The sequence below is a fragment of the Bombina bombina genome, chromosome 1 (assembly GCF_027579735.1).
Source record: "Bombina bombina isolate aBomBom1 chromosome 1, aBomBom1.pri, whole genome shotgun sequence".
Taxonomy (NCBI): domain Eukaryota; kingdom Metazoa; phylum Chordata; class Amphibia; order Anura; family Bombinatoridae; genus Bombina; species Bombina bombina.
This window is the reverse complement of record NC_069499.1, coordinates 687,645,259-687,664,682: the sequence shown is the minus strand read 5'-3', so window position 1 is coordinate 687,664,682 and position 19,424 is coordinate 687,645,259. Positions and strand designations below refer to the sequence as shown.

The following is a 19,424-nucleotide window of genomic DNA, read 5'->3' as shown; positions in this document are numbered from 1 at the left end:
TGTGCAACTTTTTTGTTTCACGACACAGCTAATCAGAGCTCTAAGGATGCAGTAATCATTCTAGCATAAATCGTGATTGCGCTCACTCATTTGTGTTTACTTTCAACTTGTAACATGAGCGCTTGCACGTAACTGTTAGAGCGCCACTCGTAATTGGCCCTAAATGCATTCCAGCTTTACTGAGCCATCATCCTCTGTGTAAGATGAACATCAGGCAGTAATCCTCTTGCTATACAAAGGAAAAGCACCATATAGAAAGTTTTAAAAAGTTATTCACACCCCATCATTGATCCCATTTAGGGATAAAAGTAATAGAGCTTTTAGAGACTCTATCATTTCTGCTGACTTGGGGCCACATGACAAGTGGCACATTAACTTTTTCTTTCGATTGCACACTAACTGCACTTAACTTTTAACAGGGGCGGGTTGGCGTGCATATTACAAGTTGAAAGTAAAACGTTAGTATGGAAGTGAAATTCAATGCGCACTAACTTCAGGACTTCGGATATTGTGACCACGTTCAGCGCATACAGCAACATCTCAGGGTTCCTGCCCCTTTGTTAAGCTAACCTTGACAAAAGGGACAGGAGCCCCAAAACGGTTCTGTATGAGCTGAATAAGGATCTTTTCCCTATTTTCACTTGGAGAGCAGCATACTTTTTTTGGACGTTTTTAGGCATTTGCTTTTTAATTAATTACTTTTCGAACTTATTTTCACTGTTTGTTTATTTTTAGTTGTCCAATCCTGCAGAGAGACGCAACTCACTAAGTTTAGGAGGAACAGACAGCGAAGAAGAACAGGTAAAATAGTCTAAGGATAATAAGGATATGTAGAATGAAGGGATGGGGATAGTTACTGACAGGCCGACATTTAATCTCAAAGTTAATTCCACAAAAAATGTTTAAATATACCTAGTGATAAAGTTTGCAATGCACTTTCATTATTTATTGCCTGCTTTTTCTTTAATTTAAATCTGAAAATTGTAGTGCATTCCATGGAATTCAAAACTCTGACCCTGCTACACGTTGCACAGTGATTGGCCGATTAGTGCAATACTAACTTTGGCCATATCAAAGGAGATAAGATAAACAATACTAAAAAAAGTTTTAGAAGCTGTTGCTGTACTGCAAAATAATTCAAACCTTACTATACTATTACTACACTTACTACTGTTGGAGAAGTGTATGAATTCTTTCAATGGTAACACAAAGAAAAACATTGTTATAAATACTGATAAAAATGCAAACAGGATAACGACTTCAAAGAGCTTTCAGTGCAGAAGATTTGCTGAGGGTGAAATACAGAAAGGTGAAGAGACATATGGATGGCAGATTTCTGTGAATCAAACATAGATCATGTGGTAGATAGGGAGATATTTGAGCATAAATCAACAAGATATAGGCCTAGAGCGTAACCTTTGATGAAGTCTTATCTTCTTCCTAAAAATATGCCTCATAAGTATGCTCCATTTCTTTCCTAAGATATGGTGAGCCCACGGCTTGAGTAATTACTGTTGGGAATATCTCTCCTGGCCAGCAGGAGGAGGCAAATAGCACCACAGTTAAACTGCTAAGTATCATTCCCTTACCCACAACCCCCAGTCATTCTCTTTGCCTTTGATGCATGGAGGAGGTGAAGCTTAGGTGTCTGAAGACATTTTTTTATTTAATCTACAAGCTTTGGGGTATAGCCATATTCCAATCATTCCTTGCAGTCAGGTAGTCGGCTTTAAAACAGTTAGGAACTTGTAAAGAGGTACTTACTGTGTTTTCCTACCAATTGCTGCCCTAGTTTAGAAAGCCAGGGTTGGCTACTCTGTTCTTTCAAAGGTCTCTGTGAAGAACTGTGTCTTCTCATACCTTGTAACTGTCTACATGCCAGACAGCGGAGCAGGTAAGTGCTTTTTCTTCCAGTTGGGGAGACCATGCACTTAACACTGCTTTTTTATTGGGACATAGATAATCCTGTTGTATGGGTTACACTGGGGCATGAAGCAGGCACTGTAGCATGTATGAGACCAACATTTAAACTCTTTTAAAAAGAAAAGGTAAAATGTTTTTATTAGGCTTTATTTTCTGACAAATATTTACTTGATAAAACAATACAAGTTTAAACTGAAAGTAAGGCTGAATTTTCTATTTCAGCAGTTTATTCATTTCCCCTTTGCTTTTGAAATAAAACGATGCAACAATTTAATGTCAGGTTTGAAAAAACTGATATTTCTAGTACTCAGTGTACCAGGAAATGGTGCCTCTCTGTGTCGCAGCAGTAATTTGAGCTCGGCAGTTGTGGTCACTTGACCGGCTTTACTTTATAACGTTTCTGAGGAAAAAGTTGTTTTTCTCCATTTCTGGGTGATCCCGTCTTAATTGGTAGCGGTAAGGCACCTCCGTAATTGAGGTGTGGGGTTGCCTGAGGGGTATTTTAGAAGTTTCTTTGATGCTTATTAAATGTTTTTTTTTTTTTTTTACTTTTCTCACATAATTTTAGCTGGGGATCGATCCTAATTTGGGATAAAATTTAAAGTGTATTTCTCCAACATAGGTGTGTCCGGTCCACGGCGTCATCCTTACTTGTGGGATATTCTCTTCCCCAACAGGAAATGGCAAAGAGCCCAGCAAAGCTGGTCACATGATCCCTCCTAGGCTCCGCCTACCCCAGTCATTCTCTTTGCCGTTGTACAGGCAACATCTCCACGGAGATGGCTTAGAGTTTTTTAGTGTTTAACTGTAGTTTTTTTATTCAATCAAGAGTTTGTTATTTTAAAATAGTGCTGGTATGTACTATTTACTCAGAAACAGAAAAGAGATGAAGATTTCTGTTTGTATGAGGAAAATGATTTTAGCAACCGTTACTAAAATCCATGGCTGTTCCACACAGGACTGTTGAGAGGAATTAACTTCAGTTGGGGGAACAGTGAGCAGTCTCTTGCTGCTTGAGGTATGACACATTCTAACAAGACGATGTAATGCTGGAAGCTGTCATTTTCCCTATGGGATCCGGTAAGCCATGTTTATTAAGATAGTAAATAAGGGCTTCACAAGGGCTTATTAAGACTGTAGACTTTTTCTGGGCTAAATCGATTCATTATTAACACATATTTAGCCTTGAGGAATCATTTAATCTGGGTATTTTGATAAGATTATATCGGCAGGCACTATTTTAGACACCTTATTCTTTAGGGGCTTTCCCAAATCATAGGCAGAGCCTCATTTTCGCGCCGGTGTTGCGCACTTGTTTTTGAGAGGCATGACATGCAGTCGCATGTGTGAGGAGCTCTGATACATAGAAAAGACTTTCTGAAGGCGTCATTTGGTATCGTATTCCCCTTTGGGCTTGGTTGGGTCTCAGCAAAGCAGATACCAGGGACTGTAAAGGGGTTAAAGTTAAAAACGGCTCCGGTTCCGTTATTTTAAGGGTTAAAGCTTCCAAATTTGGTGTGCAATACTTTTAAGGCTTTAAGACACTGTGGTGAAATTTTGGTGAATTTTGAACAATTCCTTCATATTTTTTCGCAATTGCAGTAATAAAGTGTGTTCAGTTTAAAATTTAAAGTGACAGTAACGGTTTTATTTTAAAACGTTTTTTGTACTTTGTTATCAAGTTTATGCCTGTTTAACATGTCTGAACTACCAGATAGACTGTGTTCTGAATGTGGGGAAGCCAGAGTTCCTTCTCATTTAAATAAATGTGATTTATGTGACAATGACAATGATGCCCAAGATGATTCCTCAAGTGAGGGGAGTAAGCATGGTACTGCATCATTCCCTCCTTCGTCTACACGAGTCTTGCCCACTCAGGAGGCCCCTAGTACATCTAGCGCGCCAATACTCCTTACTATGCAACAATTAACGGCTGTAATGGATAATTCTGTCAAAAACATTTTAGCCAAAATGCACACTTATCAGCGTAAGCGCGACTGCTCTGTTTTAGATACTGAAGAACATGACGACGCTGATAATAATGGTTCTGAAGGGCCCCTGAACCAGTCTGATGGGGCCAGGGAGGTTTTGTCTGAGGGAGAAATTACAGATTCAGGGAACATTTCTCAACATGCTGAACCTGATGTGATTACGTTTAAATTTAAGTTGGAACATCTCCGCGCTCTGCTTAAGGAGGTATTATCCACTCTGGATGATTGTGACAATTTGGTCATCCCAGAGAAGCTATGTAAAATGGACAAGTTCCTAGAGGTCCCGGGGCTCCCAGAAGCTTTTCCTATACCCAAGCGGGTGGCGGACATTGTAAATAAAGAATGGGAAAGGCCCGGTATTCCTTTCGTCCCTCCCCCCATATTTAAAAAATTGTTTCCTATGGTCGACCCCAGAAAGGACTTATGGCAGACAGTCCCCAAGGTCGAGGGAGCGGTTTCCACTTTAAACAAACGCACCACTATACCCATAGAAGATAGTTGTGCTTTCAAAGATCCTATGGATAAAAAATTAGAAGGTTTACTTAAAAAGATGTTTGTTCAGCAGGGTTACCTTCTACAACCAATTTCATGCATTGTCCCTGTCGCTACAGCCGCATGTTTCTGGTTCGATGAGCTGGTAAAGGCGGTCGATAGTGATTCTCCTCCTTATGAGGAGATTATGGACAGAATCAATGCTCTCAAATTGGCTAATTCTTTCACCCTAGACGCCACTTTGCAATTGGCTAGGTTAGCGGCTAAGAATTCTGGGTTTGCTATTGTGGCGCGCAGAGCGCTTTGGTTGAAATCTTGGTCAGCTGATGCGTCTTCCAAGAACCAGCTACTTAACATTCCTTTCAAGGGGAAAACGCTGTTTGGCCCTGACTTGAAAGAGATTATCTCTGATATCACTGGGGGTAAGGGCCATGCCCTTCCTCAGGATCGGCCTTTCAAGGCCAAAACTAAACCTAATTTTCGTCCCTTTCGTAGAAACGGACCAGCCCAAAGTGCTACGTCCTCTAAGCAAGAGGGTAATACTTCTCAAGCCAAGCAAGCTTGGAGACCAATGCAAGGCTGGAACAAGGGAAAGCAGGCCAAGAAACCTGCCACTGCTACCAAGACAGCATGAAATGTTGGCCCCCGATCCGGGACCGGATCTGGTGGGGGGCAGACTCTCTCTCTTCGCTCAGGCTTGGGCAAGAGATGTTCTGGATCCTTGGACACTAGAAATAGTCTCCCAAGGTTATCTTCTGGAATTCAAGGGGCTTCCCCCAAGGGGGAGGTTCCACAGGTCTCAGTTGTCTTCAGACCACATAAAAAGACAGGCATTCTTACATTGTGTAGAAGACCTGTTAACAATGGGAGTGATTCATCCTGTTCCATTAGGAGAACAAGGGATGGGGTTCTACTCCAATCTGTTCATAGTTCCCAAAAAAGAGGGAACGTTCAGACCAATCTTAGATCTCAAGATCTTAAACAAGTTTCTCAAGGTTCCATCGTTCAAGATGGAAACCATTCGAACAATTCTTCCTTCCATCCAGGAAGGTCAATTCATGACCACGGTGGATTTAAAGGATGCGTATCTACATATTCCTATCCACAAGGAACATCATCGGTTCCTAAGGTTCGCATTCCTGGACAAGCATTACCAGTTTGTGGCGCTTCCTTTCGGATTAGCCACTGCTCCAAGGATTTTCACAAAGGTACTAGGGTCCCTTCTAGCTGTGCTAAGACCAAGGGGCATTGCTGTAGTACCTTACTTGGACGACATTCTGATTCAAGCGTCGTCCCTTCCTCAAGCAAAGGCTCACACGGACATCGTCCTGGCCTTTCTCAGATCTCACGGATGGAAAGTGAACGTGGAAAAGAGTTCTCTATCTCCGTCAACAAGGGTTCCCTTCTTGGGAACAATAATAGACTCCTTAGAAATGAGGATTTTTCTGACAGAGGCCAGAAAAACAAAACTTCTAGACTCTTGTCGGATACTTCATTCTGTTCCTCTTCCTTCCATAGCGCAGTGCATGGAAGTGGTAGGTTTGATGGTAGCGGCAATGGACATAGTTCCTTTTGCGCGCATTCATCTAAGACCATTACAACTGTGCATGCTCAGTCAGTGGAATGGGGACTATACAGACTTGTCTCCGAGGATACAAGTAAATCAGAGGACCAGAGACTCACTCCGTTGGTGGCTGTCCCTGGACAACCTGTCACAAGGGATGACCTTCCGCAGACCAGAGTGGGTCATTGTCACGACCGACGCCAGTCTGATGGGCTGGGGCGCGGTCTGGGGATCCCTGAAAGCTCAGGGTCTTTGGTCTCGGGAAGAATCTCTTCTACCGATAAATATTCTGGAACTGAGAGCGATATTCATACGGTTTCAATCAGACAACATGAAAACTGTTGCGTACATCAACCATCAGGGGGGAACAAGGAGTTCCCTGGCGATGGAAGAAGTGACCAAAATCATTCAATGGGCGGAGTCTCACTCCTGCCACCTGTCTGCAATCCACATCCCAGGAGTGGAAAATTGGGAAGCGGATTTTCTGAGTCGTCAGACATTGCATCCGGGGGAGTGGGAACTCCATCCGGAAATCTTTGCCCAAATCACTCAACTGTGGGGCATTCCAGACATGGATCTGATGGCCTCTCGTCAGAACTTCAAAGTTCCTTGCTACGGGTCCAGATCCAGGGATCCCAAGGCGGCTCTAGTGGATGCACTAGTAGCACCTTGGACCTTCAAACTAGCTTATGTATTCCCGCCGTTTCCTCTCATCCCCAGGCTGGTAGCCAGGATCAATCAGGAGAGGGCGTCGGTGATCTTGATAGCTCCTGCGTGGCCACGCAGGACTTGGTATGCAGATCTGGTGAATATGTCGTCGGCTCCACCATGGAAGCTACCTTTGAGACGAGACCTTCTTGTTCAAGGCCCGTTCAAACATCCGAATCTGGTCTCACTCCAGCTGACTGCTTGGAGATTGAACGCTTGATCTTATCGAAGCGAGGGTTCTCAGATTCTGTTATCGATATTCTTGTTCAGGCCAGAAAGCCTGTAACTAGAAAGATTTACCACAAAATTTGGAAAAAATATATCTGTTGGTGTGAATCTAAAGGATTCCCTTGGGACAAGGTTAAGATTCCTAAGATTCTATCCTTCCTTCAAGAAGGATTGGAAAAAGGATTATCTGCAAGTTCCCTGAAGGGACAGATTTCTGCCTTGTCTGTGTTACTTCACAAAAAGCTGGCAGCTGTGCCAGATGTTCAAGCCTTTGTTCAGGCTCTGGTTAGAATCAAGCCTGTTTACAAACCTTTGACTCCTCCTTGGAGTCTCAACTTAGTTCTTTCAGTTCTTCAGGGGGTTCCGTTTGAACCCTTACATTCCGTTGATATTAAGTTATTATCTTGGAAAGTTTTGTTTTTGGTTGCAATTTCTTCTGCTAGAAGAGTTTCAGAATTATCTGCTCTGCAGTGTTCTCCTCCTTATCTGGTGTTCCATGCAGATAAGGTGGTTTTACGTACTAAACCTGGTTTTCTTCCAAAAGTTGTTTCTAACAAAAACATTAACCAGGAGATTATCGTACCTTCTCTGTGTCCGAAACCAGTTTCAAAGAAGGAACGTTTGTTGCACAATTTGGATGTTGTTCGCGCTCTAAAATTCTATTTAGACGCTACAAAGGATTTTAGACAAACATCTTCCTTGTTTGTTGTTTATTCCGGTAAAAGGAGAGGTCAAAAAGCAACTTCTACCTCTCTCTTTTTGGATTAAAAGCATCATCAGATTGGCTTACGAGACTGCCGGACGGCAGCCTCCCGAAAGAATCACAGCTCATTCCACTAGGGCTGTGGCTTCCACATGGGCCTTCAAGAACGAGGCTTCTGTTGATCAGATATGTAGGGCAGCGACTTGGTCTTCACTGCACACTTTTACCAAATTTTACAAGTTTGATACTTTTGCTTCTTCTGAGGCTATTTTTGGGAGAAAGGTTTTGCAAGCCGTGGTGCCTTCCATCTAGGTGACCTGATTTGCTCCCTCCCATCATCCGTGTCCTAAAGCTTTGGTATTGGTTCCCACAAGTAAGGATGACGCCGTGGACCGGACACACCTATGTTGGAGAAAACAGAATTTATGTTTACCTGATAAATTACTTTCTCCAACGGTGTGTCCGGTCCACGGCCCGCCCTGGTTTTTTAATCAGGTCTGATAATTTATTTTCTTTAACTACAGTCACCACGGTATCATATGGTTTCTCCTATGCAAATATTCCTCCTTAACGTCGGTCGAATGACTGGGGTAGGCGGAGCCTAGGAGGGATCATGTGACCAGCTTTGCTGGGCTCTTTGCCATTTCCTGTTGGGGAAGAGAATATCCCACAAGTAAGGATGACGCCGTGGACCGGACACACCGTTGGAGAAAGTAATTTATCAGGTAAACATAAATTCTGTTTTTTTCCTTGGCTTATTTTAATTGAATATTAAAATCTTTGAAACTTATCTGTACAAGTTTATTTATTGTTTCACAACATGCCTGTTATGGAGCAAGAGCCTGCTCTCATGAATTCATGCTTATTATGTTTAGATGTACATATTGCAGCTCCTATGCAATTTTGTTCTTCATGTGTCAAGAAAACCTTGCAAAATAAAGGTAGAATTTTTGAGCCTAATGTCTCTCAGGATGATGCTTTTAAAATAATACCTCCGCTTTCTCCTGCTACATCCCAAGCCTCAATGACGTCACATGCAGTGCCCTGTGGTTCCTCTATAACTCCTAGTGGAGTTTATTTAAAAGCAGAAATTGCTGCCCAGGTATCTTCAGCTGTATCTGCAGCATTAGCTGCCATTCCCAGATTACATTGAAAATGCAAGAGGAAATCTAGAAATTCAGAAAGTAAGGTGCCTGTCCTCGGTTCTGCTTCCCAAGTTGCCTTTTCTCTGATGAGGAAGATACATTGGGGCTTTTTCAGGGTGAAACGTCAGATTCAGACAGTATAATTCCTTCTTCTGAGACTGAGGTGGTATCCTTCAGACTTAAGCTTGAACACCTCTGTGTATTGTTAAAGGAGGTTTTAGCTACTTTAGATGACCCCTGTCGTTGTCACTCCTAAAAAATCTAGTAAATTTAATAGTTTTTTTTGATGAACCTTCCACTTTGGAGGTTTTTCCTGTGCCAGATCGTGCTAGGGAAATTATCTCACAGGAATGGGAGAAACCAGGGGTGTCTTTTTTTTCCCCGTCTCCCATTTTTTAAGAAAATGTTTCCTGTCGAGGACTCCATTAAAGATCCTTGGTATACTGTACCCAAAGTTGAAGAGTCCATTTCCACTCTGGCTAAGAGAACCACTAATACTATTGAGGATAGCTGCTCTTTTAAGGATCTGATGGACAAGAAGCTGGAGGCTTATTTGAAAAAGATTAATGTTCATCAAGGTCTCTTATGGCAACCTGCGGTGTGTATTGCCACCGTGACTAATGCGGCATCTTATTGGTTCGACGCCTTGTTTGATTCTCTTCAAGTAGAGACTTCCTTGGATGAAATTCAAGATAGGATTAAAGTTCTTAAATTGGCCATTTCCTTTATTGCAGATGCCATTTTACAGGTTGTTAGACTAGGAGATAAAACTTATAGTTTTGCTTTCCTAGCCCGTAGGGCGTTATGGTTGAAAACCTGGTCTGCGGATGTTTTCTCTAAAGTCAAGCTTCTGGCGATTCCTTACAAGGACAAAACCTTGTTTGGACCCGGTTTGGCAGAAATTATCTCTGATGCTACTGGTGGAAAAGGGTCTTTTCTACCTCAATATAAGAAGAATAAGCCTAAAGGACGCCAGAGTAATTTTCGTTCCTTTCGTAACTTCAGAGGAAAGCCTTCCCCTTCTTCTTCCAAGCAGGAACAATCCAAGTCTTCTTGGAAACCCAATCAGTCTTGGAACAAGGGGAAACAATCAAAGAAACCCGCAGCCGATTCAAAATCGGCATGAAGGGTTTGCCCCCGATCCGGGATCGGATCAGGTGGGCGGCAGAGTTTCTCAGTTATCTCAAGCCTGGATACGAGATGTCCCAGATCCCTGGACTGTGGACATAGTATCCCAGGGTTACAAATTGGAATTCAAGACTTTTCCTCCTAGAGGCAGATTCCATCTCTCAAGATTATCTGCAGACAAGATAAAGAGAGAGGCGTTCTTGAAATGTATACAACATCTTTCCTCCCTGGGAGTGATAGTTCCAGTTCCAGTGCAGGAACAGGGTCTTGTGTTCTACTCCAACCTATTTGTGGTTTCCAAAAAAAAGAGGGAGCTTTCCGTACCATTCTAGACTTGAAGTGTCTCAAAGTTCCATCCTTCAAGATGGAGACTATATGCTTCATTCTTCCTTTAGTACAAGAGGGTCAGTTCATGACAACAATTGTCCTAAAGGATGCGTATCTTCATGTTCCTATTCATAGGGACCATCACAGATTCCTGAGATTTGCCTTTCTGGACAAACATTTCCAGTTCATGGCCCTTCCATTTGGTCTAGCCACGGCTCCCAGAATTTTTTCAAAGGTTCTGGGGGCTCTTTTGGCACCCTGCCTGAACGACATATTGGTTCAGGCGCCATCTTTTCAACAAGCAAAATCTCACACTAAGAGATTGTTATCTTTTCTTCGTTCCCACGGATGGAATGTGAATCTGGAAAAAAAGCTCCCTTTCCCCTGCTACAAGAGTAGTGTTCTTAGGGACCATAATAGATTATTGATGAAGATTTTTCTGACAGAGGTCAGGAAAAAACAAAATAATTTCCTCTTACCTCTCTCTTCAGGCTACTGCTCATCCTTCAGTGGCTCAATGTATGGAGGTAATCAGTCTGATGGTGGCTTCCATGGACATCATTCCTTTTGCTCGATTCCATTTGAGAGCTTTCCAGTTGTGCATGCTCAGACAATGGAATGGCGACCATGCAGATCTATCTCAGAGAATAGAGTTAGATCAGTCGTCAAGGGACTCTCTCCCATGGTGGATTTCTCAGGAACATCTGTCTCAGGGCACATGCTTTCGGATACCTTCCTGGGTGATCATTACCACGGACGCCAGTCTGCTGGGCTGGGGAGTGGTCTGGAACTCATTAAAAGATCAGGGCCTTTGGACTCGGGAGAAGTCTGCTCTTGCCATCAACATCTTGGAGTTGAGGGCGATTTTACAATGCTCTATTGGCTTGGCCTCAGTTGTCCTCAGCCCAGTTTATCAGGTTCCAGTTAGACAACCTCTGTGGCTTACATCAATCACCAGGGAGGAACTCTGAGTTCCTTAGCCATGAAGGAGGTTACTCGGATTCTTCAGTGGGCAGAGACCCACAATTGCTGTCTATCTACCATCCACATTCCAGGAGTAGACAACTGGGAAGTGGATTTTCTGAGCAGACAGACTTGTCATCCCGGGAAGTGGGAACTCCATCTGGAGGTGTTTCTCCAGCTTAGTCCTCAAATAGGGGGTGCTGGAGTTATATCTGATGGCATCCCTTCAGAATGCCAAGCTTCCAAGGTACGGTTCAAGGTCAAGAGATCCGCAAGCCGTTCTGATAGATGCTCTGGCGGTTCCTTGGGTTTTCAGGTTGGCATACCTGTTTCCTCTGTTTGCTCTCCTTCCACGAGTCATTGCTTGTATCAAACCGGAGAAGGCGTCGGTGATTCTAATAGCTCCTGCGTGGCCTTGCAGGATCTGGTTTGCAGACCTAGTGGAGATGTCATCTTTCCCACCTTGGAGACTACCTCTGTGGAAGGACCTGTCTTTAAGTCTGTTGCTCCTCCTTGGAGCTTTAACCTTGTTGTTAAAGTTTTCTCCTACATTGGTGTGTCCGGTCCACGGCTTCATCCTTACTTGTGGGACATCCTCACTCCCTACAGGAAGTGGCAAAGAGAGCACACAGCAAAGCTGTCCACACAGTCCCCCCTCTAGCTCCGCCCCCCAGTCATTCTCTTTGCCGCTCTGAACAAGTAGCATCTCCATGGGGGTGGTAAAGAGTATGTGGTGTTAGTTGTAGTTTTTTATTTCTTCTATCAAGAGTTTGTTATTTTAAAATAGTGCCGGCTTGTACTATTTACTCTACAGCAGAAAGTGATGAAGATTTCTGTTGAGAGGAGTATGATTTTAGCACCAGTAACTAAAATCCATTGCTGTTCCCACGCAGGACTGTTGAAACCAGAGAACATCAGTTGGGGGGAACAGTTTGCAGGCTTAACTGCTTCAGGTATGATCAGTCATTTTTCTACCATGTAATGCTAGAAGACTGTCCGAAATTCCCTCTGGGATAGGTAAGCCATTTTTTTCTTAGACTCTGTAATAAAATGATGGCTTATATTTAGGGCTCTATGCTGGTTGACACTATTGTGGGCTTTAAAATCGATTGCTTTTTAGCATGTTTTTCACTATAAATAAGGTGTTTTTTCAGACTTTAAAACACTTTTGGGGTTTAATTTTGGCCTGGCACTTATTTGGACACCTAAATCTAGTCAGAAAGGCCCCTTCACTCTGGAATGAAGAGGGAGGAGGCCTCATTTTCAGGCCTCAATTGCGCAGTTGTTTTTTGCCTAGGCAGTCCATGCAGCTTCATGTGGGATCAGAAAAGGCTCCAGGGAGGCTTATTTCCTACTAAAATAATCCCTGGGAAGGTAATGGGCTACAGTGGAAGCTGTGGCTAGTACTGTAGTGTTTTAACCTGTTAATAACTGCCATTAGCTCTGGTTTGGGCATTAAGGGGTTAATTGGTCTGAAAATGTGTGTGCAATCTTTTCAAAGCATTAAGACTCTGTGGTGAAAATTTCATAAAAATCAGATGTTTATTTCATGGTTCTTGATGTTTCAATAATAAAGTGTGCACTTTTATTATTTAAAGAGACAGTAACGTTTTTGTCAAAAATAATTTTTATTGCATTGTAGTTCTGTTTAAGTCTGTCAAACATGTCTGACCTTTCAGATAACCTTAGATATGGATCTGATGGCGTCTCGTCAGAACTCCAAGGTTCCACGCTACGGGTCCAGGGATCCCAAGGCGACATTGGTGGATGCATTAGTGGCGCCTTTAGTCGTTCAATCTAGCTTATGTCTTTCCACCGTTTCCTCTCCTTCCCAGGCTAGTAGCCAGGATCAAACAGGAGAAGGCTTCGGTGATTCTAATAGCTCCTGCGTGGCCACGCAGGACTTGGTATGCAGACCTGGTGAATATGTCATCGGTTCCACCATGGAAGCTACCTTTGAGACAGGACCTTCTAGTACAAGGTCCATTCGAACATTCAAACCTAGTTTCTCTGCAACTGACTGCTTGGAGATTGAACGCTTGATCCTATCTAAGCGTGGGTTTTCGGAATCTGTTATAGATACTCTGGTTCAGGCCAGAAAGCCTGTGACCAGGAAAATTTACCATAAGATATGGCAAAAATATCTCTGTTGGTGCGAATCCAAGGGTTACTCATGGAGTAAAATTAAGATTCCAAGAATACTTTCCTTTCTCCAAGAGGGATTGGAGAAAGGTCTGTCAGCTAGTTCTCTAAAGGGACAGATATCTGCTCTGTCTGTTTTGTTTCACAAATGTCTGGCAGCCGTGCCAGATGTTCAAGCGTTTGTACAGGCGTTAGTCAGAATCAAGTCTGTCTACAGACCTGTGACTCCTCCATGGAGTCTAAACTTAGTTCTTTCAGTTCTTTAAGGGGTTCCGTTTGAACCTTTACATTCCATAGATATTAAGTTACTATCTTGGAAAGTTTTGTTTTTGGTTGCTATTTCTTCTGCTAGAAGAGTTTCTGAATTGTCTGCTTTGCAGTGTAATTCACCCCATCTGTTTTTTTCATACAGATAAGGTAGTTTTACGTACCAAGCCTGGTTTTCTTCCAAAAGTGGTTTCCAATAGGAATATTAACCAGGAAATAGTTGTTCCTTCTCTGTGTTCGAATCCAGTTTCGAAGAAGGAACGTTTGTTACATAATCTGGATGTGGTTTGTGCTTTAAAATTCTATTTAGAAGCAACAAAGGATTTCAGACAGACATCATCCTTGTTTGTCGTCTATTCTGGTAAGAGGAGAGGTCAGAAAGCTACTGCTACCTCTCTTTCCTTCTGGCTAAAAGGCATCATCCGATTGGCTTATGAGACTGCCGGACGGCAGCCTCCTGAACGAATTACAGCTCACTCTACTAGAGCTGTGGCTTCCACATGGGCTTTCAAGAATAAGGCTTCTGTTGAACAGATCTGTAAGGCATCGACGTGGTCTTCTCTGCATACATTTGCCAAATTTTACAAATTCGATACTTATGCTTCTTCGGAGGCTATTTTTGGGAGAAAGGTTTTACAAGCAGTGGTGCCTTCTGTTTAGGTTACCTGACTTGTTCCCTCCCTTCATCCATGTCCTAAAGCTTTGGTATTGGTTCCCACAAGTAAGGATGAAGCCGTGGACCGGACACACCAATGTAGGAGAAAACAGAATTTATGTTTACCTGATAAATTTCTTTCTCCTACGGTGTGTCCGGTCCACGGCCCGCCCTGGCTTTTAGTCAGGTTTAAAATTTTTGTTTCTTGTACACTACAGTCACCACTGCACCCTATGGTTCTCCTTTTTCTCCTAACCGTCGGTCGAATGACTGGGGGGCGGAGCTAGAGGGGGGACTGTGTGGACAGCTTTGCTGTGTGCTCTCTTTGCCACTTCCTGTAGGGAGTGAGGATGTCCCACAAGTAAGGATGAAGCCGTGGACCGGACACACCGTAGGAGAAAGAAATTTATCAGCTAAACATAAATTCTGTTTTACAGCTGGTTCCGTTTGAGCCATTGCATTCCATAGACATTAAGTTGTTATCTTGGAAGGTTTTGTTTCTTGTTGCTATCTCTTCTGCTTCCTAAGGTTGTTTCTAATAGAAATATCAATCAGGAAATTGTTGTTCCCTCTTTGTGTCCTAATCCTTCTTTTTCCAAAGAACGTTTGTTACACAATTTGGATGTTGTATGTGCTCTTAAATTCTACTTACAGGCGACTAAGGATTTTCGCCAGTCCTCTGCCCTCTTTGTCTGTTTCTCTGGGAAACGTAAAGGTCAGAAAGCTACTGCTACTACTCTTTCTTTTTGGTTACAAAGTATAAGTAGTTTGGCTTATAAGACTGCTGGACAGCAGCCTCCTGAGAGAATTATGGCTCATTCCACAAGAGCTGTTTCCTCTTCTTGGGCTTTCAAAAATGAAGCTTCTGTGGAACAAATTTGCAAGGCTGCAATTTGGTCTTCTCTACATACTTTTTCCACATTTTACAAATTTGATACTTTTGCCTCAGCTGAGGCTTCTTTTGGAAGAAAGGTCCTACCTTCTGTTTAGGACTACCTGTCTTGTCCCTCCCTATTTATCCGTGTCCTCTAGCTTGGGTATTGGTTCCCAACAGTAATTACTCAAGCCGTGGACTCACCATATCTTAGGAAAGAAAAACAAAATTTATGCTTACCTGATAAAAAAAAATATTTCTGGATATGGCGAGTCCACGGCCCCACCCTTTATTTTAAGACAGTTGTTCTTTTGACTATAACCTCAGGCACCTCTACACCTTGTGTTATTCCTTTTTCTCCATTTCCCTTCGGTCGAATGACTGGGGGTTGTGGGTAAGGGAGTGATACTTAGCAGTTTAACTGTGGTGCTCTTTGCCGCCTCCTGCTGGCCAGGAGAGATATTCCCAACAGTTATTACTCAAGCCGTGGACTCACCATATCCGGAAATAAATAAATTTATCAGGTAAGCATACATTTAGTTTTTTTGCTAACTGACTTGGCTTACAGTAATAAAAAATAAAAAAAAAGAAAGCAATAAAGAAGGGAAAGTAAGTAAGAGAATGAAGATGAGGAGGTATACGTATAAGACTTAAATATACTCTGGTGCAGAGCTTAGTTGGTTAAGTGTTGTCACTTAGTAGGTGGTGAACTGTGCTATGGCACCTCTACAGAGTAGGAACGGTGTTGAACAATTTCCTAACAGTTGTAGTAAAAATAAAAAGGCCTCATTTTTTTAAAGGGATATTGTTCTCTAAAATGTTCTTCCTTTTTTAATGTGTTCCCAATGGTTCATTTTACCTGCTGGAATGTATTAAATTGAATACTAACTGATCCTTTACTTATATTTTGTAATTTAAAATAGCTGTTTCTGCCTCTAGAAACTGCCACCTATACTGAAAATATGAATAACAAAAATATATTCTGTAGAAAAGTTAAGAAAACAATATCACTAAATAATCTCCCAGTGGAGGTTAGAAGAAACAGATTTTTGTATCCGAAGTGCTCCTCGACTTCCCAGCCATAATTAGACATTAGTAACATTAGCATGCTTTACCTCTAGGGTCAGCCCATTTTATGGGAATGTCCTTAAAAACATAAGGTGATGGTTTTAATTGGCAAAACGGCTATTTCAAGTACAAAATAAACATAAAGGAACACTTTCCTATACGTTTTAATACTCTGTAGTAGGTATAACAGTAGGTATAACAAGTAATTTGGGACACATTAAGGAAAATAAATGTTAAAGTACACTTTCCCTTCAAGAATGTATTTATTTATGTATTTTTTTGGAGGGTGAACTATTGTTCCTTAAAGCATTTTTTATAGTGCTAACATTTTTATGTGCTAATGAAATGTATTAATTTATTTTTGCAATAAGATTTTCGAATTTTAAACGTTTTTCTTTTTTTGAGCAATCTAAAACTGGGAGAATAATTCCTTCCCAGCATCTGCTGACCAGAAGAGCTATTCTGAGCATTTTTTCCCTTCATGTTCCTTCTTATTCTGATTGTGGGATTAGATTGTTCTGTTTTCTCTGATAGTATTTTTTGTGGGAACTGCTGAATCAGCTGTGTAAAATAATATTCAGCCTTTCCACATAGGTCATAATATGGAATAGTTATAGGATGAGCCGTTTAACATACCTCTTTACAAACATATACACACGCAGGATGCTAGGATGTCGCCATATCAAAACACCTAAAGCTCTGGTACAGGCCTGCCCTTTGGACAGGGGGAGAGGGGCATCCACCCTGAGCACCAGGGCATACAGGGGGAGGGGAATAAGAGCGCTGTGGGGCCCCGAAAATGTGTCTTTCCCAGTTTTCTTCCTTAAAATAGTGGGTGGGAAAAAAAAATTAACATGGTTTTCTTATCTATAATCGCGTTTGTAATGCTTCCGTCGCCAGTTGCACACGCATTGAATTCCGAAAATAGCAGGGTGGTGAAAGAATCCACCGCAGGTGATTCTTTCACCACCCTGCCATTTTCGGAATCCACCTGGATGCAGCATAGGCAAACAAAGCCTTAAAAAAACAACAACACGCAGCCGCCCACACAAAACAACGAAAAAACACATAACCGCCCGCAGGAAATAAAAAAAAAAAAAAAACTAACCGCCCGCACGATGTATAACAAAAAACCCTAACCTCCCGCACAAAGTATTAACAAACACTGAAACCGCCAACATCGCAAAATAATAAGTAATTAACCCCTAATCCGCAAAGGACATTATTAAAATATTAACCCCTTAACCACCAACCCCCCACATTGCAAAAAATTTAATTAATTTATTAACCCTATAACCAACAAACACCCACATCGCAATAATCCTAATTAACCTATTAACTCCTAAACCGTTAACCCCCCACAATGCAAATAACTAATTTAATTACTAAGCCCCCTATCCTAACACCCCTAAATTAACCCCAATACTAAGTTTAACTTAAAACAGTAAAACCTAACAATAAATTTAAAAAAAAAAACTCTAAAATTACAGAAATAAAATTATCAAAAAAAATTAACATAATCCCTATGAAAATTAAAAAGCCCCCAAATTAAAAACACCCCCTAATCTAAACTACCAATAGCCCTTAAAAGGGCCTTTTGTAGGGCATTGCCCTAAGTTAAAAAGCTCTTTTACATTTAAAAAATACTAAGTCCCCCCTAACAGTAAAAAAAACCCCACCCACCAAACCAAACCTAAACTACCCATTGCTCTTTTACTGCCTTTTAAAAAGCAATCGGCTCTTTTCCAGCCCATTAAATCCCTAATCTTTAAAAAAAGAAACTAAGACCAAGCTCCAAATAGGTATTCGCCGTTCCTGAAGTCCGGCGGAGAAGATCTTCTTCCAGGCAGCTCCATCATCTTTTATCTTCATCCGGAGCGAAGACATTGCGGAGCTTGCTTCCCCAATGCGTGGATCCTCAGCGGCGGTCCTTGCATTCCTATTACCTGAAATTCTGAAATCGGCCAATAGGATGAGTGCTACTGAAATCTTATTGGCTGATTTGAACAGCCAATAGGATTTCAGTAGCTCTCATCCTATTGGCTGATTTCAAAATTTTAGCCATTAAGAATGCAAGGTTCCCCAAATTAAATGCGGTACCTTGCATTCAATCTTCAGTGTACGATGGACATCGGATAAAGAGGAGCCTCCACGCTGCCGAGGAACGCCGCCACCGCTGAGGATCTAGGCAATCGGGGAAGCCAGCTCCGCTCCGCGCCTCCTTCGTTCCGGATGAAGATAGAAGATGATGGAGCCGCCTGGAAGAAGACCTTCTCCGCTGGACTAATTGAACGGTGAGAACCTATTTGGGGTTTAGTCTTAGACTTTTTATTTTATTTTTTGGGGTGTCTTTTTTGTTAGATTACGTTTTTTTGGGCTGAAAAAGATCTGATTGCCCTTTTAAGGGCAATGCCCATACAAATGCCCCTTTAGGGGCAATGGGTAGTTTAGATTTTTTTATTTTGGTGGGTGGGGGTTTTTACTGTTAGGGGTGAAAAGAGCTGTTTAACTTAGGGCAGTGCCCTACAAAAGCCCTTTTAAGGGCTATTGGTAGTTTAGTATTAGATTAGGGGGTGTTTTATTTTTTGGGGGGTTTATAGGGGTATTAGTTTAGGTTTAAATTTTTTATTTTGGATACCTTTGTTTATTTTTTTCTGTAATTTTCAATTCTTTATTTTTTGTAATTTTAGCTTTGGGGTCTTTTGGATTTATTTGGGCAGGCTTATCGCCTAGTACTATATAAAAGAAAGTGTTTGCCACCTTTGACTGTGAATAGAGTTTACCATCACTTTAATGTGTTTCTAATTACTTGTTATATCAGCTGCAGAGTATAAAATGTATAAAAAATTCCTTCTTTTGGTTTATTTTTTATTTGAAATAGCTGGCCTTGTTCTTTGAAGCCACAACCCATTAAAATGGGTTGAGACTTTAGGGAAATCATATCTCCTTTTTTATCACTTTATATACACATACATGCTTCTTTGTATTACTTCTGTCTGTATAGGAAAGCCCAATACTTTCTCCCAAACTCCACCAGGAGTTTAATTTCTTCTGCTGGCTATGTTTACACAGCTTTTCTATAGCCTATACTTAACCATATAAACTCAGTATAGGTAGGGATACCAAAGGCAAAATCAGCTATTGCAAATGCTAGCAACGGAGCTATATGTAAACAATTTAATGCACTCCAGCAGGTAAAATGGATCATTTATTTATTAAAAAACCTTCCTTACTAGCAATACATTA

General features: G+C 41.7%; 1 protein-coding gene across 4 annotated transcripts in view; it reads left to right on the top strand.

Moving 5' to 3' along the window:
* The window catches only part of KIAA1210 (KIAA1210 ortholog), a 354,136-nt gene that overhangs the window by 285,047 nt on the left and 49,665 nt on the right, over positions 1–19,424 (top strand). For all 4 annotated transcript variants that reach the window (XM_053699173.1, XM_053699176.1, XM_053699172.1 and 1 more), the window contains exon 6: positions 736–801. In XM_053699173.1, the coding sequence (XP_053555148.1) occupies positions 736–801 (66 nt within the window). The remainder of the gene's footprint in view (positions 1–735; positions 802–19,424) is intronic.